The sequence below is a fragment of the Stegostoma tigrinum genome, chromosome 4, assembly GCF_030684315.1.
Source record: "Stegostoma tigrinum isolate sSteTig4 chromosome 4, sSteTig4.hap1, whole genome shotgun sequence".
Classification (NCBI taxonomy): Eukaryota; Metazoa; Chordata; class Chondrichthyes; order Orectolobiformes; family Stegostomatidae; genus Stegostoma; species Stegostoma tigrinum.
In genome coordinates this window covers 98,255,544-98,280,871 of record NC_081357.1, presented here as the reverse complement: position 1 = coordinate 98,280,871, position 25,328 = coordinate 98,255,544, and the positions used below count along the sequence as shown (strand labels likewise).

General features: G+C 40.4%; 1 protein-coding gene across 1 annotated transcript in view; it reads left to right on the top strand.

Annotated features, from left to right (window-relative positions):
• The window catches only part of LOC125452477 (pecanex-like protein 1), a 244,466-nt gene that overhangs the window by 13,666 nt on the left and 205,472 nt on the right, over positions 1-25,328 (top strand). The window contains exons 2-4 of the mRNA XM_048530940.2: positions 1,522-1,739; positions 17,327-17,435; positions 19,779-19,818. Of these exons, the coding sequence (XP_048386897.1) occupies positions 1,522-1,739; positions 17,327-17,435; positions 19,779-19,818 (367 nt within the window). The remainder of the gene's footprint in view (positions 1-1,521; positions 1,740-17,326; positions 17,436-19,778; positions 19,819-25,328) is intronic.

The window sequence follows — 25,328 nt, the reverse complement described above, 5'->3', positions numbered from 1 at the left end:
TGGGGAAGATCAAAGCTTGGAGCCATAAATCAGTAAACCATAAATCAGGGTCATTGTACATTATTGGCACATTCACTAGTATAATTTTATTTTCCTCTAATTTCATTGTGGCTTCTTTCTCCAGCAATTTCACTATTTTAACTTGCTACTATCAATTATGTTGGCGTAATTTCCTCCTTCACAAATTTCACTGGTGTACTTTCCTTTTCCACCAATTTCACTGTGTAATTTCTTGCCAGCAATTTCACTGGTGTAATTTTTTCCTTCACAAATTTTAGTGGTGTAATTTTCGTCTCAACCACCTACACTGATGTCATTTGCTGCACTGTCAATTCACTCATGTAATTTCCTCCTCCAATTTCACTGATGTAATTTCTTTTCCACCAACTATACTAATGTAAATTTCTTCTCCAGAATGTTAGATATGTCAGTTATCATGGAGCCAAGCCATCTCATGGCTTTTCGTTATGTCGTCTGTTAGACTTCTGAAAGTCACAAATTCCTTCCACAATTTAGTTTGTATATTTTGAGGCATGGGAGTGTCACAGAGTTTGAGGCTGATTGGAGGGGGATACGTGGGAAGTATGGTGTTGGTGGGGTTTGTCTCCATTGGGCAAACATGACCCTCTGAGGAGAACTCCCCTCCCTACCCTGCACCAGCTAATGAAGTAAAAGCTGCTGGTTTATCTGCTTGGCATGGACTTCCCTTGCCATGTGTGAAAAAGCAGAGAAAAAGTGAGGCTAAAACTGAATCTCAATAAAATGAACTTCAGCAATTCAGCATTCAAATTGAAATAATGAAATTCAAATCTAGTTCACACTAGTTCTTAATACTTCAATTACAAACCAGAATTTAATTTAGATTTTTATTAGGTAGAGGTATTAAGAACTATAGAACCAGTGTGGGTAAATAGGTTTAAAAAACATATTAACTATGATCTGAAGCAAAAACAGAAATTGCTGGAAAAACTCAACAGGTCTGGTAGAATCTGTGGAGAGAAAGCAGAGTTGTTTTGGGTCCAGTGACACTTTTTCAATTCTGCAGATGCTAGTTCATAGTAAGTCTCTGTAGTACTTAATACAACTACCTAATAAAAATCTATCAGACTCTATCTTGAAATTTAAGGCATTAAAACTAATGTGAACTATATTTGAACTTCATTACGTCAATTTGAATGCTGAGGTGTGTTCGTCTCATTGAGATTTAGGTCTGGCAGAAATCTGTGGACAGAAGTCAGAGTTAACATTTCAGGACCAGTGACCCTTTTTCAATTCTGCATATGCTACTGAGTTTTTCCAGCAATTTCTGCTTTTGTTTCTGATTTCCAGATTTGTAGCTCTTTCAGATTTCTTTCAGAGCAGCTCAAGGGACTGGAAAGCTCTCTGATCCCACACACTGAAGTACACTGAAATTACTGTATCTTAAAATGTAATTGACTATATAAAATCACACAGGAAAGTGAATGAATTTTTAAGTGATGAATAATTTCTTAAAGCCTTTTTTTCTGATCGGTTTTGCAGGCTGCATCTCCCAGCAAAGTCGTTCTGGGGATTTATTGTGGTATAGTGGCTCTCCTTTTTACTGTCATAAAGGCAATTAACTATCGGCTTCACCTCATGTTTGAGGAAGAAGAAATTATACATCGCAATGTTCAGTCTCCAGTTTCCACAAAGGACAGGATTAGATCTGGAGCAAAGGATAACGGTGAACCAGAACTGACGCTATCTTTTAGTCCTGGGTAAGAAAGAACAAAAATAAAGAATTCCTCCTTAGTCAGTTATTAAGAACAATTTATGTTTTACATCGGGATATTTATAATATCATGATTCATTTTATTTCTGGTGTTAGTCATGATTCACTGAGTAGCCCTGTTGCCACTACAATCAGAAGACTATGGGTTCAAGCCCCAATCAAGAAAATTGAAAATATTGCCCAAGTTGACTGTGCCTGTGCAATATTGAGAAAGTGTTGGACAGGTTACCTTTCAGAGGAGAGATTAGCGAAAGGCTTTGTGAGCTCAGTTGGATGCTTGTCCTGTTTGGGTATACCTGATATCATAAATAGTGACAGGTCACAGTCAGCATAGATTTATGAAGGGAAAATCATGCCTGATAAATCTACTGGAATTTTTTTCATGAATGTCAATGGTAGAATTAATAAGGGTGAGCCAGTTGCTGTGGTTTATTTGGATTTTCAGAAGATGTTTGATCAGGTCCTACATAAGCGATTAACAATGAAATTAAAGCACAGTGGACTGGGTGCAGTGACATAGAGAACTGGGTGGCAGACCAGAAAAATAGGAATAAACAGGTCTTTTTCCACGTTGCCACAAGTTCATTTCTTGAACCCCAGCTATCAATGATTTAGATGAGGGAATTAAATGCAATATCTACAAGTTTGAAGATGACACAAAGCTGGCTGGGAGGGTGAACTGTGGGGCGGATGCAGAGATGCTCCTGTGTGATTTAGACAAGTTGAGCAAGAGGGCAAATGCATGATAGGTGAGGTATAATGTTAGTAAATGTGAAGTTATCCACTTTGATAGCAAAAAAGTGGACAGTGAATTATTTTCAGAATGGCGATAGATTGGAAACGTGACCTAGGTATCCTTGTATAGCAGTTGCTGAAAGTAATCATATAGGTGCAGCAGACAGTGAAGAGTGCAAGTGGTGTTTTACGATTCGTTGTGAGAGGAGTCAAGTACAGGAGTAGGGATGGCTTACTGCAATTGCACAGAGCCTTGGTGAGATCACACCTGGGTATTGTGTGCAATTTTTCTCCTTATCTGAGAGTGGATAGTCTGGCTCTGGAGAGACTGCAATAAAAATTTACCAGATTGATTCCTAAGATAGCCGGATTGGTTTATGAAGAGAGACTGGATCAGTTAGGACTATATTCATTAGAGTTTAGATGAATGAGTGGGATCTCATTACATTGAATATTAGAAAGTGTAAACACAGGAAAGGCATTTTTGATGACCAGTGAGTTCAGAACCGGGAGTCCTAAGGAAATGAGGTAGGCCATTTAGAGCTGAGATGAAGAAAATATTCTCACCCATAGTGCAGTGAGCCAGTGGAATTCTCAGCCACAGAAAGCTGTAGAGACCATGTTGAGAATGTTTAAGAAGGAAATACATATACTCCTTAGGATTAACAGGATCAAAGAATATGAGGAGAAGGTGAGAACAGGGCACTGAGTTGGATGATTAGCGATGATCATACTAAAATGGCAGAACAAGCTCAAATTGCCAGCTCATCCTCCTATTTTCTATGTTGCTAATTGTAGTTGAGTATGCTGTTACACTGGAATACAACCATTCCTTAAGTTTCATGTCAAACATGACTCAGTGAGAAGTACAATTGCTTCTGAAGTCCAGTTTAGAGTCTTGAATTCAGGCTGACACGCTGAGTGGAGTTGAGGGGAAGCGCCGTTGGAGGGGTGGTACTAAGGGAAGCACCACCTGTGTCAGAGAGGAGACACTGAGGGATTGTTGTGCCAGTAGAAGGGAAAACTGAGTTTGAGCACCGTTGGAGAGAAATAGCAATACTAACAGCGTGCTGTACTACTAGAAAGGGTGGTTTTGATATTTGGATGAGCATATTTTGCAATACTTGAGTACTTTATTAATCAAGGATTGCCTGAGTCATTGAATGCAATAAAACAAACCTGCAGTCAATGTGGATGCATTACAGCAGTAATTATTGACTTGTTGTTACACAGCCACATGAAATTATTTAATTTTAATCAGTCTTGATGAGGGGTATAGACAGGGTGGACAGCAAAAACCTTTTTCCCAGAATGGGGGACTCAGTTACGAGGGGTCATGAGTTCAAAGTGAGAGGAGGAAAGTTTAAGGGAGATATGCGTGGAAAGTTCTTTACACAGAGCGTGGTGGGCGCCTGGAACGTGTTGCCAGCGGAGGTGGTAGATGCAGACACGTTAAGCGTCTTTTAAGATATATTTGGACAGGTACATGGATGGGCAGGGAGCAAATGGACATAGACCGTTAGAAAATAGATGACAGGTTAGACAGAGGATCTTGATCGGCGCAGGCTTGGAGGGCCGAAGGGCCTGTTCCTGTGCTGTAGGTTTCTTTGTTTCTTTGTTGCTTCTTTGTTTCTTGAGCAATAAGATTTATAATGTTTTAATGGAAAAGGGGTTCTCTGGTTGGTAGTCTCAGGCAACCTGTTCTGCAATCCAAAATAAGGCAAGGATTACTTAAAAACTGGAAGTTAATACCTTGTGGTGAGATTTGAAATTATATCAAAATTGTAAAACTAGAAAATGCGTGGAAATTAAAAGCAATTAGGAAATTGATCGGAATTAATGGATTATTCAGGCTCTTGCAAGTTCTTATTTTATCTGGATTCTGAACTTCAGTTTGATCAAGAATCGAGCCAAAGATCTAGTATCAGTGAATGTGAGCATGAAGTTGGGTTGTTGTAAGAACCCAGCTGATGGCCAAAGTCCTGTAGGAAGGGAAACCTACTGCCCTCACTTGATCTTGTCTTCCTTGGCCTCCGATGCCACAGGAATATGGCTGACTCTAATTAGCCCTCTAAAGTTGTGTGAAATAAAAAGCTCAACACCAGTTTGTTTTCAGGGTAGTGTTAATGGACAAACAATATATACCAAGTTTACCAATAATAAGGATGAAAAATACTGAAAAGAAAGGGTCAGTGAAACGTAAAGCTCAGGCAGAACTCAAATTGAAAGATCCTAAATTCAATAAAATTGAAATGCTTACTTTTTAATTGCATAAGAACCTTCAATTCCTCAAGCCTACTCCACCTTTCATTTAGATTGTGGCTAGTTTGTATCCTAACTCAATCTTTTAACTCTTAACTTATTTTAGAAAATAATCTATTAATCTTAGATTTAGAATTCTTAATTCTGACATTTGCTACCTTTTCATAGGAGGGAATCACAATTTTACTTACCATTGCATAAAAGAGTTTTTCCTAACATCACTGCGAAGTTGCCTGGCTCTGATTTTAAGTTTGTGTTCCCTCAATCAGCACTCCTATAAGGGCCAGTTTTAAAAAAATGTGGACTGAAATGAGAAAGCTGTTTTAAAATCTAGTGTTTGAAGGAGTAGTTGCAGTTTTGAAACCAAGTAGCCTGACACCCGTGCCTGGCATCGTGTAAACAACTGTTTGAACAAGTTGCAGACAATTTGGAGCAGAGGGGGTTTACATTTGTAGCTTTTGCTGGTAACAAGAAATTGATTGATCTATGGATTAGCGTCCAGTTATTGATGACTGGATCTTTCAGTCTGCTGACAACTGTGACTGGTTCTCAGAAGCTGGGAACAAATTGCAGAGAGCGAGCAAGAAGTTTTTCATTCTTCACTGGCTAGGGAGCAGTCTCTCTCTTGTCTAAAGTTAGAAATTGGTGTAAACCTGAAGAAACCAATTTATCTTTCCTGCATCAGTTGTTGTCAGCTGAGACTTGTAATTGAAAAGTCAGAGACTTTGAGTGAACCCACCACCTTGTGATCCTTATCAATCTGTGGAAGCATCTGCTTCAGTCACCTTTCTCCAATGCGCTAGCCAACAGGGGAGTCTAAAGAATAATCTCAACAATAGCAAATGAGGCCAAAAAACTACAGAACTGATTTTCCAGATTTTACCCTTTACCGTAACTTATTTTCTCCTGCCTGTTCCTGTGCAAAACTGGAGTTTGTAAGGGAATGAGAGTTTTAATCAATAGAATTTAATGCCAGTGGTTAAAAAATGGTTCCCTATTGCTGCGGTCAAATCAATAAATAGCGATTCTTATTCAGTATGAAAACTTGGCTCATACTTTGTCAGCCAGAGTCTGAAAGTTGGTCAAATTGGGGCACTTGCTCTACTTTACACAACTTTTGTGATGATTCCAGGAATAGTGAGTTTCATTACTAGTAATTAACCCTTACCCATCCATCCTATTAATTGTTTCCTCTTCCTAATGGTGCTGTAGGTGTGCCTATACCAAATGGACTGCTGCTGTTCAAGAAGGTGGGACGTCACGATCTTCCCAAGGGCATTTGGGGATGAGCAATAAATACTAGCCCAGTCAGTGATGCCCACATCCTTAAAAATAATAAATGAATTGTTTCTACAATATCACAACATGTCATTTCGGAAGAATCTGGTCAAAGAGACTGGAGATTTAACAACTGGTTGGAAAGCCAGTATCACCTCATTTTGGGAGTCCTCGATACCTCTTGTTTCTCGAAGGCATGTGACAAGTTTGGAGTAGGCCTTCAGTAGGATCAGGAAACTCAAGTATCATCTTTTATATTTGCACCATCTTCACCATTATCATCTATGATATGCTTCCCAGATGGTTTAGTAAAACCGTTATGTAGTTTCACAGCCATCCGCCCTTATTAGTATTTGTAAATCAATCTAGACCAAGTGGGGAAGGATGTCCACAAAAATCTTCAGTAGAAGCAAGGCTTAATCATCTAAACATTTAAAGGCTTATTATGTAGTTACAATACATCTAAGATGTGAGAACCTTCTCTAGTGAAAACTGATGCAAAATACGTGTTCGGTTCATCTGCTACCTCCTTATTTTCCACTATTTATTCCTCAGACTCACTTTGCAAAAACCAACACATACATTTCCCGCAACACATCCCTCACACCCCACCCCGCCACAGCCGCCCAAAGAGGATCCCCCTCGTTCTCACACACCACCCCACCAACCTCCGGATACAACGCATCATCCTCCGACACTTCCGCCATCTACAATCCGACCCCACCACCCAAGACATTTTTCCATCCCCACCCCTGTCTGCTTTCCGGAGAGACCACTCTCTCCGTGACTCCCTTGTTCGCTCCACGCTGCCCTCCAACCCCACCACACCCGGCACCTTCCCCTGCAACCGCAGGAAATGCTACACTTGCCCCTACACCTCCTCCCTCACCCCTATCCCAGGCCCCAAGATGACATTCCACATTAAGCAGAGGTTCACCTGCACATCTGCCAATGTGGTATACTGCATCCACTGTACCCGGTGTGGCTTCCTCAACATTGGGGAAACCAAGCGGAGGCTTGGGGACCGCTTTGCAGAACACCTCTGCTCGGTTCGCAATAAACAACTGCACCTCCCAGTCGCAAACCATTTCCACTCCCCCTCCCATTCTTTAGATGACATGTCCATCATGGGCCTCCTGCAGTGCCACAATGATGCCACCCGAAGGTTGCAGGAACAGCAACTCATATTCCACTTGGGAACCCTGCAGCCCAATGGTATCAATGTGGACTTCACCAGCTTCAAAATCTCCCCTTCCCCCACTGCATCCCAAAACCAGTCCAACCTGTCTCTGCCTCCCTAACCACATTCTTCCTCTCACCCATCCCTTCCTCCCACCCCAAGCCGCAGCTCCATCTCCTACCTACTAACCTCATCCCACCTCCTTGACCTGTCTGTCTTCCCTGGACTGACCTATCCCCTCCCTACCTCCCCACCTATACTCTCCTCTCCACCTATCTTCTTTTCTCTCCATCTTCGGATCGCCTCCCCCTCTCTCCCTATTTATTCCAGAACCCTCACCTCATCCCCCTCTCTGATGAAGGGTCTAGGCCCGAAACGTCAGCTTTTGTGCTCCTGAGATGCTGCTGGGCCTGCTGTGTTCATCCAGCCTCACATTTTATTATCTTGGATTCTCCAGCATCTGCAGTTCCCATTATCACAGACATTATTCACTCTTTTGCAAATGTCTATTAACACTTGCTATCCTATTTTTATATTACAGAATGATCAGTACCTGGTCGGAAGGTTGGACAGCGTATAACAAACGTCCCACCCAGATCCATCCCCCCACCACTTTAATCCTGCATTTCCCACAGTTAATCCACATAACCTGCACCTCCTGGACACAATGGGCAGTTTAGCATGGCCGATCCCACCTAATTTATCTCCTTTTTAATTAAGCTGCTTCTGCGTTCTGGTTTGTTGAATTTAGGCCATCCTTTTCTACTGTGCTAACAGTATTATTAATAAAGAGAGCCACTCTTCCATCTTTTCCTAGTTTGCTGTTTTCCTTAATGTTGTGTACCCTTGAATATTCAGGCCCCAATCTATGTCATCCTTTTACTATGTTTCTGTAATGGCTGTTACTTGGTACTTATTTATTTGTGTTGTCAGTTCAGTTGTTTTGATTGGAATGTTATGTGCATTCAGATACAGGACCTTTTTAGTTTTTCTGTTTTGGAGTTTTATTATTTTTGTAATCTCTAGACTGACTTGTTGATTTAGTCGTCGATTTTTATATTTTATTCCTTCCTTTCATTGTTTGTTTAGCAATTTCTACATCAATACATTTCTCTTTTGCTTTGTCTGTACCATTTAGTTTAAACATCTTCCCAGATTTGATCCCTGCAGCTACTGTCACCATTCTCAAGTCCTGGTATATCCCTCATTTTACCGTTACTGTTTGGCCAGGTAGATAGCAGATGAACTGAACAGGATCAACCCCAGCTCAATGAAGAGTGCAGGTAGGCATACCAGGACCAACACTGGACATAATATAAAATTGAGGTTTCCAATTAATGTAGCTAGAAAACTGGACTGCTTGCGTTCCAAACGGTATAAGCAGCAAGAGACAGGTGAGGTTAAGTAATTCCACAACTAACATATCAAATCTAAGCTTCGCATTCCTGCCGCATCCAGTCATGAATGAGGTGGGCAATAAAATTGCTAGCTAGAGAAGAAGGTTCTATAAATATCTCTACCTTCAATGATAGGGGAGCCTTGCTCATCAATGCACAAGAGCAGCCGAAGTAATTGCAACAAGTGGATGATCCATCTTGACCTTCTCCCTGTGGTCCCCAGCATCACAGATGCCAGTCATCAAACGATTGAGTATACTTGACTCGGGCATCAAGAAATGACTGGAGAAACTGGGTACTGCAGAGGCTATAGGCCCTGATAATATTTAGGCAATAGCATGGAGGACATGTACTCTGAAATTTGCCTCATCTCTAGCCAAGCTGTTCCTCTACTACTACACATGGGCATTTACCAACAGTGGAAACTTGCCCAGGTTTGACCTATTTACACACAAGGCAGATCAAATCCTACGCTGTCAATTCCTGATCCATCAGTGAAGCAATTTGAGAATGTTATCAACATTGCTATTAAGCAGCATGCACTTAGAGCCTCACTGCCCAGTTTATTACTGTTTTGCTTCTATAAAGGTCATTGAGCTCCACACCTCATTATACCTTTGATTCAAACATGGAAAGAAGAGGTGAGGTGAGAGGGACTGCCCTTGACATTAAGACTGCATTTGAACGAGTGTGGCATCCAGCAGTCCAAGCATAACTAGAGTCAATGGGGATTGGGACAAGACTCTCCACTGGTTGGAGCTGGCACAAAGGAAGATGTTTGGAGTTCCTCAGAGTAGTATCCTTGGCTTAATCATCTTCAGCTGATTCATCATTGACCTACCCTCCATTATGAAGGCAGAATTGAGGATATTGCCTGTTGATTGTGCAATGTTCAGCACAATTTACAATTTCTCAGATCCTTAAGGAGCCTATGACCAAATGCTACAGGCCCTGGCCAATATCCAGGTTCGGGCTGACAAGAAGAATATAGCATTCATGTCACAGACATGCCAGGCAATGACCATTTCCCATAAGAAATAACCATCACCTCTTGAGATTTGGTGGTAATACCACCACTGAATCTCATGCTAATAACATCCTGAGGTTTATAACTGACGAGAAACTGAACTAGACTACAAAAGCTAGGAATCCTTCAGTGAGTAACCCATCCTGATGCCCCAAAATCCATTAACTAGCAACAGAACACAAGTCAGACGTGTGGTAGGTGAGTACAGCTCCGACAGCACTTAAGCTAGATGTCGTTCAGGATAGATGCCACATCCTCAATTGTTCTCCTCTTCCACATCAATGCTAATTAGCAGCAGTGTGTAGCATCTACAAGATGCACTGCAGAAATTCACCAAGCGTCCTCTAGACTGCATCGTCCAAACCTGTGACCATTACCGTGTATAAGAACAAGGGCACCAGATACATGGGAAGACTACCACCTGCAAGTTCCCCTCCAAGCACTTTTCATCCTGACTTCAAAATAGTATTGTTGTTCCTTCAGTGCTGTGTCAAAATGCTGGAATTTCCTTCCTAATAGCAATTTGGGCCTACTTGCTTCAAACGAACTCTAGCAGTTCTAGAAGGTAGTTCACTACCACCTTCTCAAGGTCAACTTGGAATGGGCAATGCCCATATCACATGAACGAGGGGGGAATAATATAATTAGTTTAAAACCCCCTCTGCTTCCCTAGTTGTGTGGGTCACTAGAAAACTGGTCTTAGCATTTTCTGGATGCAGGTAATCTCATAGTACAGCCCCCAGTTAACCAATATTGGTGCCTGTGCCCCATGAGCCAAAATCTACTTCTGCCACACCAGCCTTTGAAGCTTACACTGACTTCTCAAGCCTTAAATGTCCTATGATAATTTGCCAATTGATCAGAATCAGATGATTACCTCTGAGGTTATCCTCCTTAATTTGGTGTTTTGCTCCTCATACTGCGATGCAGAATCTCTTCCCTTCTCCATACACCATTAGTACCTCAATGGATCGTGACAACTGGATGCTTCCCCCTTCCTCTGAGTATCTCCAGCTCTGAGCATGTGTCCCAAGCCATTGATACCAGGCAGGCAACACTGCATTCTGGATTCTCATTCTTTCAGTGCAGAGGATGTTGTTAATCCTCTGACTTTACTGTCACTACTCCTACTATGTCTGTTTTATATTCCCCACTTCAATGGCATCCTGTACCATGGAGCTGTGTTCAGTTAGCCCAAACACTCTGCCTTCCTCATTTTCTTTCATTCAGTAAAGGTGAAAAAACTTCAAACCCTATAAAAGTCTTCCATAGTTTATGATTAAAATAACTAAAAATAACTTAATAGCTAAAAATGAAGAAATAATAACTACTTAAAATAATCCTAATCCGGTCACATACAGTAATTTAGAGCATGTAGTCCACTGGAACCTTTGAGTCACTGGTCGTGTTGCTTTAGGGAAACATCAGCTGACGCTCAGTATGCGTCTTTCTGGAGAAAGAACCACATATTCTTTCCTGATGATTATATCCACTCCACTCTAGAATCAACTCTTAAAACAACTTCCTCTAAATCAGCAGTATTCACGGCGTTCTGTATAAGATAATACAGTGTGGAGTTGGAGGAACACAGAAGGCCAGGTAGCATCAGAGGAGCAGGAAAGTTGATATTTTGGGTCTGGACCCTTCTTCAGAGGGAAGAAGGACTCCCTCATGGAGTTCATGTATTGTGCAGTTTCACTTCCTTCATTTTTCTCTTTGGTGGAGTATCTTATCTTCTTGGAACCCTCCTTCACCCAGCTAAAGAGACCTAAGTGACAGTACTATTGTTGCTTGGTCTGTGCTGACCATGCAAAGAGCATGTTATTCATCTAGCCAGATCAGCACAGAAACCATGTGTACCTGACTTGTTTTAGGCCCAGAAATTGACTTAAGTAGAAAGGGAGTACAGGAAGCTTATTTTTTAAAAAAGGAGCCAGTTTTCCACCTTTTGGAAAATCATTCTCACAATGTACCTATATTGGATTCTGCCAGATGGTTCACTGGGGAAAATTATTTAAATCACATTAAATCAAATTCAGCATACTTCACTGATTTCCTCCGTTTTATTGCTGTTATTACAGAGTATAATTATCGTATAATTTTAAAAATGCATGTCACTTACTGTCTCATTTAGAGCAAACTATGCACATCAAAGGGCCCAGCTTCATCCAGAGTGAACTCTCTAACTGTCGGGTGATATCCTTATTTAGTAAGTGCTCAACACTACACACATTTTACCAGAGGACCCCTCTCAGAGACAAAGGCTTGCATTCACAGGAGTATAATTGAAATTAATTTTTTCCTTGAGTCCAGTGACATTGTCATCACACTGCCTCCTCTTTGATAAAATTGACTAATTTGATGCTAGAAATATAGGTGATTTTTGTGATATTCAGAGTTGTAAACCGACAGTGTATTAGTTGGTAATACAGGCCTTCCAAGCGAGGCAGTCTGTCATTTGATATGATTGACCAACGTATCTCGCTGTTTGTTGGTTTCATGGGAAAATACTGCAAAATAAGGGTAAAAATACAGCTGCTGTATGTCGAATTTAAATCCTTGTCTTAGAACAAGCAGGAAGTGACAGACAGAAAAGTATAGAGGGATAAAATTCCTCCAGTTCCAGGATTTTGACCTAATGATGCCGAAGGATTGGCGATATATTTGCAGGTCAGGTTGGTGAGTGGCTTGGAAGGGAACTTGCATATTGTCATTTCCCATGTATCTGCTACCTTTATCCTTGTTGTTTCAATCTGAAAAAGACCCATTACTCTTGACTCAGTCTTGCATGTGTTAACAAATCCTCAATACATGCTCATGTTTAGATGCAATATTGTGTGCTTCTGTCTTCTGCAATAATTTTTTTATGTGGCATCTTCCAGAAATCCAAATACACAACATCTACCAGCTCTCCTTTATCAAGTTTGCTTATTATATCCTCCAAAAGATTCCTTGCAGATTTGTCAAAACATGTTTTTCCTTTCTCATAACCTTGTCAACTCCTGTTGGATTGCATCAAGCTTTTCTAAATGTCTTGCTATTTCTTCCTTAATAATGGACACCAGCATTTTGCCAATGACAGGTGTAAAGCTAATTGGCCTATAGCTTTCTGCTTTGTCTCCCTCTCATCTTAAGTAGGGGTGTCAGACTTTTCTAATCCACTGGAAACCTGCCACAGTATAGTGAGTTCTGGAATGTTTTGAGTCTGGCCTGGCACCTTGTCTGCCTTCAGTCTTATTAGATTGTCAAATACTTTGTCCTTCATGATAGAGACTGTGTTTCAAGACCCTTCCTCCCTTTTCAGTATCTTGCTTATCAGTTTTCCTTGAGATGTTTATAGTGCCCTCTACCATGAAGATTAATGCAAAATATTGGTTTAAATTATTGCCATTTCCCTGTTGGCAATTTCCTAATCACACTTTCCAAGGGTCCCATGCTCGCTTAAGCTACTTTTCTTTTCATATACCCATAAAACTGCTTGCTTTTTTGGTTTTACATTCCTTGTCAATCACTTTCATAATCAAATTTATCCTTTTTATTAGGTTTTTAGTTATCCATTAGTGGTTCCTAAAACAAAACCTCAATCCTCTGACCTGTCATTAATTTTTGCTGCTTTGTGCGCCTTTGTTTTTGAAATGTTTCCTGGCCATTATTTCTGCTTTGTGCCTGCTGCAGTGCTCCAGCGAGATTCACTTCTCATTTTCCACTCGGAGATCCTGCAGCCTTCGGGACTTAATATTGAGTTCAATAATTTTAGAACCTGAACACCTTGTTCCATGACCTTTAACCATGTTCTCACTCCAGGCCCTGTCATAGCGTGGGTTGTTTTCACCACAGCCAATCTATTTTCATCTACTTATGGTTCCCATTATGAGCTCTCTTTCTTCCCTGGCTTATTATCATCCCTTTGTCTGCCTAACTCTCGCTCGCTGTCGCTCCAACTACTTATACCTCCACCCCCTCGTGTCTTCAGCATATACATCACCTTTGCCTAGCTGCTGTCAATTCTGAAGAAAAGTTGGTTTTGAAGCATTTAACTGTGCTTTTTCTCTACAGGTGCCAGCAGACTTGCTCAATCTCTCCATAAGTTTCTGTTTTTGAACACACAGAAAAGTACACCACAGGATAGGCCCTTCACCCCTCCAAGTCAGTGCTGACCATCTTACCCTAATTAAATACAAACCTGCCACTTTTCAATCCATATCCCTCTATTCCCTCCCGATATATATGTGTGCCTCTTAAATGTCTTCAATCTGCCCCCTTCCACCTCTTCTGGTAGTGCCTTCCAGGTTGCTAGCACTGTGCATGAAAAACTTCCCTTACACATCTCCCTTAATCTTTCCCCCTCTGACCTTGAACTGTGCCACGTTATATTTGAGACATCCACCTTGAGGGAAAAACCCTCTGACTATCCACCCTATCTGTGCCTGTCATAATTTTGTAGACCTCTATTGGATCTCCTCTCTGCTGCCGTCTTTCCAGTGAAAACTGTTCTAGTCTTTTTAACCTTTCCTTATAGTCAGTGCCCTGGAGACCAGGCAACATCCAGGTAAACCTTATCTGCACTCTCTCCAAAGCTTCCACATCATTCTGGTAGTGTGGTGACCAGAACTGCACATCGTACTCCAAATGCGGCCTGTCAAGGGTTTTATATAGCTGCAACATGGTTTGCTAACTCTTGTACTCCAGGCCCCGGGCGATGAAGGCAAGCATGCTATATGCCTCTTAATCACTTTGGCTATCAGCGTTGCCACTTTCAGTAGTCTGTGGGCCTGCACGCCCAGATCCGTCTGAACGTTGGTATTCCTAAGGGTTCTGCCATTTACAATATAATTCACACCCAAATTTGATTCTCCAAAATGCATCATCTGGCATTTGTCTGGATTAAACTCCATCTGCCTTCTCTGTGCCCAAGTCGCCAATCTGTCTATATCCTGTTGTATACTTTCACAATCATTGGCACCATAGCAACTCTTCCAGTCTTCGTGTCATCAGCAAACTTACTTATCAGATCACCCACACTTTTCTTCCAGATCATTTATACATACAACAAAGGACCTAAGACTGACCCCTGTGGAACACCACTAGTTACTGGTCTCCATTCTGGAAAAAAATCCTTTTGCCGCTATCCTCTGTCTTCTATGACCAAGCCAGTTTTCTATCCATCTAGCCAGGCCACCCCGAATTTCACGTGAGTTTAGTTTTTGTACCAACTTGCCATGTGGGACTTCATCAAATGCCTTCCTGAAATCCGTATAAACCATATCCACAGCCACAGCCCTTCCCTCATCAATTATCTTTGTCATCACTTGAAAAAATTCAATCAGGTTGGTGAGAAATGACCTTCCTCAGACAAAACCATGCTGCCTGTCACTAACTAGCCTATTTTCCTCCAAATACGCATATGTCTTGTCCCTCAGTATCTTCCCCAATAGCTTCCCTGCCATATACATCAGGCTCACTGGCCTATAGTTTCCTGGATTAACCCTGCATCCTTTCTTAAACAAGGAAACAACATTCGCTAATCTCCAGTCCTTTGGAACTTCACTTGTGGCCAACGAGGATGTGAAGATATCTGCTAGTGCCCCTGCGATTACCTCCCTTGCCTTTGAGTAACCTGGGGTAGATCCCATCTGGTCCTGGGGACTTGTCTATTGTAATGCAATTTAGGATTTCCCAAAACTTCCTCCTCCAATATGTTGACATTCTGTAGCGTATTCACGTACTCATATCAACATTAGTCATGTCCTTCTCCTTGGTGAAAACCGGTACGAAGTACTTATTCAAGGTCTTCCCCACTTCCTGTGGCTCTACATATAACTTCCCTCCTTCATCCTTGAGTGGGCCTACTCTTTCCCTTGTTACCCTCTTTCTCCTAACATATGCATTAAAAACCCTTGCTATTCTCCTTGACCCTGTTCGCTAAAAACACTTCATGGCCCCTTTTTACCTTCCTAATTGCACATTTAAGTTCCTTCTGAATTTCTGTATATTCCTTCAGGGCGTTATCAGTTTGTAGCTGTCTAGACTTGTCGAATGCTTCCCTTTTTCTTTTGACTAACCTCACAATTTCCCTTGTCTTCTGTGTTCCTGAATCCTGCCATTCCTAGCTATAGTTTTGCAGGGACATGCATGTCCTGTACTTTAGTCAATTGGTCTTTAAAAGCCCCCACATGCCAGAGGTAGATTTGCCCTCAAATAACTGCTTCCAATCTACATTCTCCAATTCCTGTCTAATTTGTGTACAGTTGGCTCTTGCTCAATTAAGCACCCTCACCCAAGGAAATCTTATGGAGTTATAGTCACTAAAACCTGAAATGCTCTCCTACTGAAGCATCAGTCACCTGTCCCAGCTCATTCCCTAGGACTAGGCCTAACATGACCTCCTCTCTGGTTGGATTGTCAACATACTGCCTCAAAAATCCGTTGTGGACACAACTAACGTATTGCTCTCCATCCGAACCCCCGGCTGTGAGGGATCCCCATTCAATAAGAGGAAAGTTGAAGTCCCGCACCGCAGTTACCTTGCTCTTTTCACACTTTTCCAGTATCTGACTACATAGCTGCTCCTCTGTCTCCTGTGGGCTGTTGAGAGGTGTATAGAAAACTTGTTTCAGATCTTAGCATCCACAGTTATTTGTTACATATTATTTTTCACAATTATGCTGACTTGCTGCACACTCCTGCCTATGGAGGGTAATGGAGTGCAGACCCGCCAATCAGGTTAACAAAGCCAGATAAAAGCAAGCCAAGAACTATGATTTATGTCCACCAGAACAGAAATCAAAAGCAGGAAAGTTATGTTAACTTTTACGGACCCTTGGTTAAACAGCTGTTGGAGCACTATTAAAGGTGCAGGTCTGCATATGAAGTGGCCATTGTAACACTAAAGAAGATGAAAAAGGGAATTTGTTAAAATGATATCAGAGCAGGGAAAGTATATCTATCTGAAAATAATACATTATTTTGAAAAGAACAGCTGAAGGGTGACCTATTAAAGGTATTTAAATTTATGAAAGGCTTTGATAGATTTGTCAGAGGCTTTTTCACTTGTAGGAGAAACTGACACTAAGGGCCAAAAAAATAGGGTTGGCAACAATGAATTCAGGAGGAATTGCTTTACAGAGAGTGGTGAGAATGTGGAATTCACTGCCATTGAAGAGTCGTTGAGGTAAAAAGTACAGAAACCTTTATTGTAGAACATGTAGAACTTATAATTTATGTAAAAATGTACCCGCTCCACAGCTGGGTTCATTAATATGACCTATGAACTTTCTTTAGGAATGGACCAAGTAAAATATGGAAGCGTACAAATTGAATTGCATGCATATTTTGTATGGATAAATGGACAATTCCATTTGTGTCTTAGGTGTACAATTTTTCTTCCCACAACGCTGAAATTTTATTATCACTTATTTATTCAATTCCTTTTTGAAAGTTAGTGCTGAATTTGCTTCCACCACTGCTACAGACAGGGCATTCCAGAGCATGACATGATACTCAGTGCATTGGTTATATCAATGATCCTTCATCTCAGTCTGTCTGTTGTGAAATGTTGTTAGCCTCAGTCATAGCTGTAAAACCTTGTCAAGATCCTGGGTTATGGTGTCATAAGTCTTACTGCTGAATGTTTTTTGTATTACTGTTAATGCAGCTTGTATTTTCTAAATGACTGTGTCTTGTTGACGTTGCAGGAATGGCATGCAAGATCTTCATTTGACTGTTCTTAAAAGGGATAGTTCAAAACCACCAGTCTGCCATAACTCCTGCCAATCCATGCTGAATACTGGGGCCAGTGACTCTGTAAGTATGTTGAAGGCGCAGCGCTGTTTGTGTAATGAATTATTAAATTTTCCCAGATGTTGGAAGAGTAATTGTGGTAATTCTTCTCCTGACTCTCTTTCATGTATTATTTGTTCTCTGCATACATGCCAATCAACTAACTACCTTTAACACAAACACTAGCTGTTTGCACATGCTTGTCCTCTGTATCAAGCATTGCTCAGTGGGTAATTCTAATAAGTTGGAGGTCAGGTTAAACCTGACACTAGAATTGAGAAGCTCGCCATGCAAATTAAACTCTCATCTAATCCAAGAATTTTCCAACCTAGGAAACTGAAAACATTCTGGAGATTCTGAATAACAATAATATTGTATTTCATTCTATTCCATGAATGCTATATCTGAAGGTAGATCCTTGGCCTATTGGTGTCTACTGCTGTGTCTTCTTAGGTTGTTTCCTGGTAGTTTTGTCAGTGGTTACGCGCCATTGCTGTCCACTTTCAGCGGCAGAGAAAGGAAGTAGGCCCTGCTTCAGCTCGAAGAGGAGTGCATTACTTTGCAAATGTTTACAGTAAAAGATCAGAAAATAAATTGATTAACCCTCCATTTGCTCTTCCACATTTCCTCATTGCCTAAGGAAGTTTTACTGATATTCTCTGGGTCAAGGTCTTCTGAGAGGGCAACACAGCCCATAACCAGGAACAGTGAGATGTGAGGCATAGCCAGGCTATTACTTGTGCAAATATTGTGAGAGGGGTGACTTGTTTTGTACTGGGTTGTTATAAAAGGTGTCATGGTCTGTAATGGGGTGATTGAGATGTATTCTGGTCAGTACTGGAGTGTTGTGAGAAGTGTAACCTGGTCCATGTGGGAATGTTTTGAGAACAAGCCAGGCCTGTGCTAGAGTGTTGCATGGAGATAAGGTAGGTTATTTCTGGAGAGGTGAAAAGATTAAAGAGCACGAATTCAGATAGTCTTAAACAAGGAGGGAAATTAAAGTAAAATTGGGAGAGAAAATTTCAGATGAAGGATTTCCCTCATTAATTTTACAATTAGTAAAACGCACATGGATCCTTTAACAATATTCTGTTTGTTTAGAAGTCATCGAGAGAGTAATTTTTTTCAATGTGCAATAATAGCTCACTATTTATTATGAAACATTCGATACTCTGTTGGAAAACTAAAATGATCAGGAAGAGGTCAAGTTCCAGTAATTAATTTTAGTTTACCATGATCATCGAAGCCTAATTTGCAGCTTAGACCCCCGCTAGTCAGATAGTTTGGGGCTTGAGTTTTGATGCTTGCCAGTCAGCATTCAGCTGTTGAAATCGATGTTGATGACTTGTGAGTTTCCAAATCAATGCCGTAGAGTGAGAGTTATTAGAAAATTTATTTTTCAATTCCAGATCAGGTGTGTGTGTCTAACTTAGTGTGCACCTTAATGAAAACTAAGCCTTGACTGTGTAGTTTGTAAATGTTTCCACTTAATTCAAATTCAGAATGAAAATACAAGGCCCCAACCTGCCTGCAGGTTGGAAAATGTATGGGTATTCACATTGAGTTGGAATAATTTACTGAATAGCTTTTGAAAAAGCTGTTGTTAAAAGTGAAAAGTATTAAGATAGAGGTATTATTTTAAAATACCTTAGTTTTCTTTTTTCCCATATGTCTGAAAAAAGATTTATTTTTGTTTGAACAGCATTTGTTTGTCATCCAAGAAACCAGCTGAGACAATTTACACGCAGGTGGTTATGCCAGTTTTCTTAGAAATGACAGTATCTGAAAGCAGTGAATTCATAACTGTATCTTTGATTGTATTCTGTCTTTATCTTAGGTCTGGTTACTTTTCCTCAACTATTTTTTTGAATATCATCAATGTTCACTCAAATATGGCTAAGTAGAAAAAATAATAGCATGTTAATATTGGTACTTCTTTTAAGTAGGCAAAGACAGTGAACTGATTACTTTTTAAAAAATAAAAATGCCTTCAATTTAGATGCACTGTCTAATCCAATAAGAGTTTTGAGATGCGTTTGGAGAAGAAAAAGCCTGATTTCTTTCTCCAGACCTCTGACTCCGTGCCTCTGTAAATGTGTCTGTTTTAGAATGGAGTAACTGCCTCAGAATAGTGTAAAATGAAATTGGTTAATTTCATACCAAAACAAATATTGTGAATTAGAAGCATTGCATTTCCTCATATTTAACAGAAAACTGCAGAGTTTAAGTTAATAGCTCAGTTTAATTTTGTAGTAAGACTCAGATTTTTGTTTCTGAAATATTAGCAGGTATTTAAGTATGCTGTGAAGTTGCCTTTTTTAACCCTCTTCCACATGATGGTCTGAAGTCTTTGCTTCTTCCAAATAGGATTTGTCGGCAAATCCTAAAGATGCGGAAGCACTCAAAGGTATTTGAATATATCCTTCTGTGTTTTCATACCACTTGTTATTTCTTTACTGAATTAATGAGGTTGTAACACTTCTGTGTCTTGGCCCATGTGCTTTTGAATCCCACAGACCTGCTAAACCTATTAAGAGTATGGAGTCTCCTTTGGAACATTGACTTTGACTTTGTACTAATTATCATAAGCCTACTTGATCCCAAAAAAAATCTGTTTATCTCTTGCCCTGCACTCTGTTCCATGAAACCTCTGAGGAAGATGGTCGTCAGTTAGTGGTTGAGTAACCAACAAGCGCAGGTCTGAATCAATCCCAGGCAAACTGTGTGAAGATATTGTAGAGGAAGAGTGCTCTGAGTACAGTACAGCTCAAAACAGAGCAGTTTTGGAAGAGGGTTCCAATAGACAAAAGAACTGGCTGCTAGCAGTGGTTTAGAAAGTGCTGGAAATGAGTGCAGGCAGAGCAATCGAGACATTTTTTAAAAAATTCCTAAAACTGAATGGCACAAAGCTTTGAGGACATAGTTCCTTGATAGTTGCATCACAGGTGAAATTATTATAAAGGCATTTAGCACACTTGCCTTTGTTGCTCAGACCATTGAGTATAGGAGTTGGGACATAATCATTTTTTTACAAACTCGACATTGTGAGGCCACTTTTGGAGCACTATGTATGGTTGGGGGTGGGGGGGTCACCTTGTTAAATGAAAGATAATTATTAAGTTGGAAAAGATTTACCAGAATTTTGCTGGAACTCGGAGGGTTTAAGTTATAGGGAAAGGCTTGATAGGCTGGACCTTCTATTGTTGGAGTATAGGAGGTTGAGGAGTGACCTTTTATTGAGGTTTGTAAAATAATGAGGGGCATGGATAAAGTGAATAGCAAAAATCTTTTTCCCTGCGATGGGGGGAGTTCAAAACTAGGGGGCATATTTTTAAAGTGAGAGGAGAAAGTTGTAAAAGGGAACTGAGGGGTAACTTTTTCACACAACATTGTTCAGATGTAAGCAATGAACTGCCAGAGGAAGTGGTTCTTGCAGGTATGGTTATGACATTTAAAAGAAATTTGGGTGGGTGCATGAATAGGCAAGGTTTAGAGGGATATGGGACTAGGTTAGTTTGGGAAACTTGGTCAACATGGACGAGTTGGACCAAAGGATCTGTTTCTGTGCTGTATCACTCTGATTCTAAGTCAGATTTGGTGAACCAGTGGAGGTAGCACGTATGGTGTGAGGAGTAGATGAATGTAACAATACTGCAGGGCTTGAATCTGGTTGTGGATGGTGTAAAGCACAACCATCTCTAATTTCTTCATGAAGACACTCACTCTGAGTTGGAATTTGTCACCGTTCCTTCATCTGGGCGAATATCCTGGAGCACCTTTTCCAACAGCATTATGGGAGCATCTTTACCGCATGGACTGCATTGGTGCAAGAAGGTGTCTCACCACCATCTTAAAGTCATCTAGGGATGGGCGGTAAATGTTGGCCTCGACAACAGTGTACTTGTGGAGAATAACAAAATCCAAAGACACTTTTGACCACAGAATGACCATAAGATTACTCCATTACCAAAAATCCTATGGAGAAACCTACAGTTTTAGGTCTATTAAAGGGTAAACTAATTAAAGGATGGAGGACACAGACTATACTCTTGAAAAGGAAATGTGACTAAGCATCAGAGTTTCTATATTGATCATTGATATATTTATATTTAACAATGTGTTGTAAACAACTGAAGGGAATTGGAACAAAGCATGTAGTTCTTTAAGCCAAAATAAAAGCATAATTTAATATTTGGGGAGGATTGGATGTTGAACAAAATACCCTTAATATGTTATTTATGCTAGTGTTTTGCAAATTTCAGAGAGGGACTTCAGAAGACTCCTTGTAGCTCAGCAAAGCAATATGCTCGCGCTTGAACCAACTTATGCAGCTCGTTTAATGTTAAAGAGGGAAGGAGAAGATAAACATTCTTATTGTCTTCTCTCTTGTCTCCACTGATAAATGCATTTTTAAAGGGCAGAAAATCAGTCATGTCTGACCTCATTGTGTTTCCTATCTTTATGAAGTTTGTGTTCTCATATTTTCCCCAATAAAGGTGTTTCCCTTACCCTCTCTCTTACGCTGTCTCTTCCCTGCCACCCCCCCATAATCTTATTGGTTTATCCTTAGAATCAAGACATTGGTCACAATCTTCCAATTTTCTTTGGATACTTGAAAAGCACTAGATGTTGAAGTGTTGATAATGGTATATAATTATACAAGAAGGGAGAATGAGATAAATTACAGCCTGCTGTCTTAACTGTCAAGTTTTATTGGAAAAAAAATTGAATAAAATGTACATTTGAAAATCATGGATTCTAAGGTTTTGGAGTAGATTTGTAGCTCAGGTTGTGGATGTAGAAATTGGTTGGCTCACTGGGCTGATTCTTTGTTTCGCAGACGTTTGTTACCCAGCTGGGTAACGTCATCAATGCAGCCTCCGATGAAGCGCCGTTGTGTTTTCCCGTTTGGTATTTAAACTCTGGAGTCAATTGAGCTGGATTACCTCACTTTGGGTTTTCCTTCGCAGCGGAGTATATATGGGGTCGAGCTCTGTGTTTGTTGATGGCTTTCTCGGTGGAGTGTGGATTTTGTGATTTGAGTTTCTCTTGGCCAATGTATCCAGCATCCCTTGCTGTTTGGCCAAGTTGGCAATCTGTGTTTTAGCAGTCAGTAAGCAGTTACGTTAGTGACTCAAACCAAGCACCCAGGTTCCTTTGAACATGTGCATTTCCCAAGCACACTTAAATTAAGAAATGATCTATCTTGCATTTTTTCCAACCAAAGTGGATAGCTTCACATTTTTTCACATCACATTTTGTCTGTCATGCAATTGCACATTCGCTTAACCTGTCTAAATCCATTTGAAGCCTTCCTGCATCCCTACACCCAAATCATTCGTAAGAACCAGGAGCAGGAGTAGGCAATTCAGCCCCTTGAACCTGCTTTGCCATTTTAAAAGATCATGGCTGGTCTCCTCTCCACTTCAACTCAACCTTCCTGCTTGCTTCCATAGCCCTTGAACCTATTCCTAATTAAAAATCTATCTCTTCCTTAAATTTATTCAGTGTCATGGCATCCACTGCAATTGAGGATTCCAGTGATTCACGACCATTGGAGAGAAGTAATTCCTCCTCATCTCCATTCTAAATCTGGCACTCTATAAGTAAAAGGTCTAAAAGTATCATCTCTGTCTAAATTGCCGGATAAGGAGGAAATATCTGCTCTACATCTACTTCGTCAATTCTGTTGAACATCCTATTTATGTAAGATAGATCTCTTCTCATCCTTCTAAACTCTAGTGAGTATAGGCCTAAATTACTGCAGCTCCTTATAAAACAAACTTTTCATCTGAGATTAATCTGGTGAACCTCTTCTGAACTGTCTCCCCTGCAATTACTTCCATCCTCAATGAAAGGGACCAAAACACACTGCAGCACTCCAGATGTTCCCTCACCAATAGCTTATGCAATTGTAACAGCACTTCCCTACATTCATACTCCAATACTTTAGCAATAAACAACAAATTCTATTTGTCATTCTTTATTATCTTTATGGCTTTCTGCAACTCATGCACAAGGTGATGCCCGATGCCCCTCCACTGAATCAATGAATTTCCCCTCCCCATTTAAATAAGTTGTCTTTTTATTCTTTTAACCTAAATGGATATCCATATTAAATGTCATCTGCCAAATTTTGGTCCATTCACCGAATCTATCCGTATACATTTGTAAATTTTTTGTTTCTTTGTTGCAGCTTATTTTCTCAACTCTTTTAGTGTCGTCTATAAATTTGACTAGCACATTTCTCTCCCTGCACCAAAATTATTGGACATAGTTTGGGCCCAAGGACCAAACCCTGTAGTACCTCATTAGTTACATCTTAGCAACCTGAAAAAGACCTATTTGACCCGGCTCTCAGCTTTCTTTTTCTTAACAATCTTACAACGAAACAAATATATTAGAATCATAGAATCTCTACAGTGCAAGGAGAGTCCATTCAGCCCACCTGAGTCTGCACCAAGCTCTGAAGAGCATCTCACCCAAATACAATCCCCAACTCTGTCAACATAACCCTACATTTACCATGGCTATTCTACCTAGCCTGCATATCCCTGGACACTATATCGTTGGACTGAGAAATGAAACCAGAGCATCTGGCAGAAACCCACACAGATGATTTGAGAATGTGCAGACTCCACGTAGACAGTTACTCAAGGCCAGAATTGAACCGGGGTCCCTGATGCTATCAGGCAGCAGTGCTAACCGCTGTGCTGCCATGCTGCCCCTAACCTTGCCTTGTTTATTGGTTGGCATCTCATCAAACGCCTGCTGAAAGTCCAGAAATATCAAATCTACATGCCTTTCAGTATCCACTTTGTTTCATTTTTGAAAAACTCCAACAAATTAGTCAAGCATTATTTACCCTTCATAAAACTCTGGATCCAGTTTTACCTTTTCAAATGTCCCATTACTATGGCCTTAGTTGATTTCAATAATTTCCTAAGACAGATCTTAAACTACAGTTTCTTACTTTCAGCTTCCATCCCTTTTTGAATCGGCACACTACGTTAACATTTCTCTAATCTACTGGTGCCTTTCTAGAATCCAGGGAATTCTAGAATATTATATCTCTGCTGCCCCCTTTCTTTAAGACACAACTTGGTTGTGAATACCAAAATTTGTGATCAAGGTTGTAAGGTGATGCACATGGACTTCCTAAAGGCATTCAGCAATTACCATGAAGGAGGCTAATTAAGAAGAATTAAAAGAGAAAGAATGGTACAAAATTGGCTAGAAGACAAAAAACCAAAGCTGGTGTGGATAAATTTTATTTAACAATTGAAGTACCTTGCTGTGATGCTCCAGAATGTTTCCTTTTTGATCTATTATTATTATTATTATTATTAGCAATTTTTCATAAGTGATTTGGACTTTGGTGTAGAGTGTGGCATAAACATGTGTGAAAATGGTTCAAAACTTGGCAAAATTACAGATCATCAGGATAGTTGTAGACTTCAGGGTGATATAGAATAGTGAAATGGCCAGGAGTGTACAATGAAGAGTTCCATGCAGAGAAGTGTGACGGGAGGAACCTTCGGACTAAAGTGGAAAGACAATGTGCTGTAAATGGAACAATTTTGAGAAACGTAAATAAACAGGGAGAACTTGGGTGTTCGTATACACAAATCATTAAAGGTGAAAGGGCAGGTTGGTTTGGTGCTGTGTTAATTGCATTTACAGATAGAGATCAGAATATAAAAGCCAAGTAATCATTTTGAAACTTTTATCAATTGCCATTTAGTTCTCCGCTTTGGTGTACTGTGGAGTGATCTGGTCACTGGACCTCAGGAAAGATGTTAAGGCCATAAATGTTTTACAGGGATAATTACCAGGGATAAGGGACTTCAATTATGAGGAGGTGTGAGAACTGATTTCCTTAGGCTAGGAAAAGTTAAGAGGTGACCTAAAGAGAAG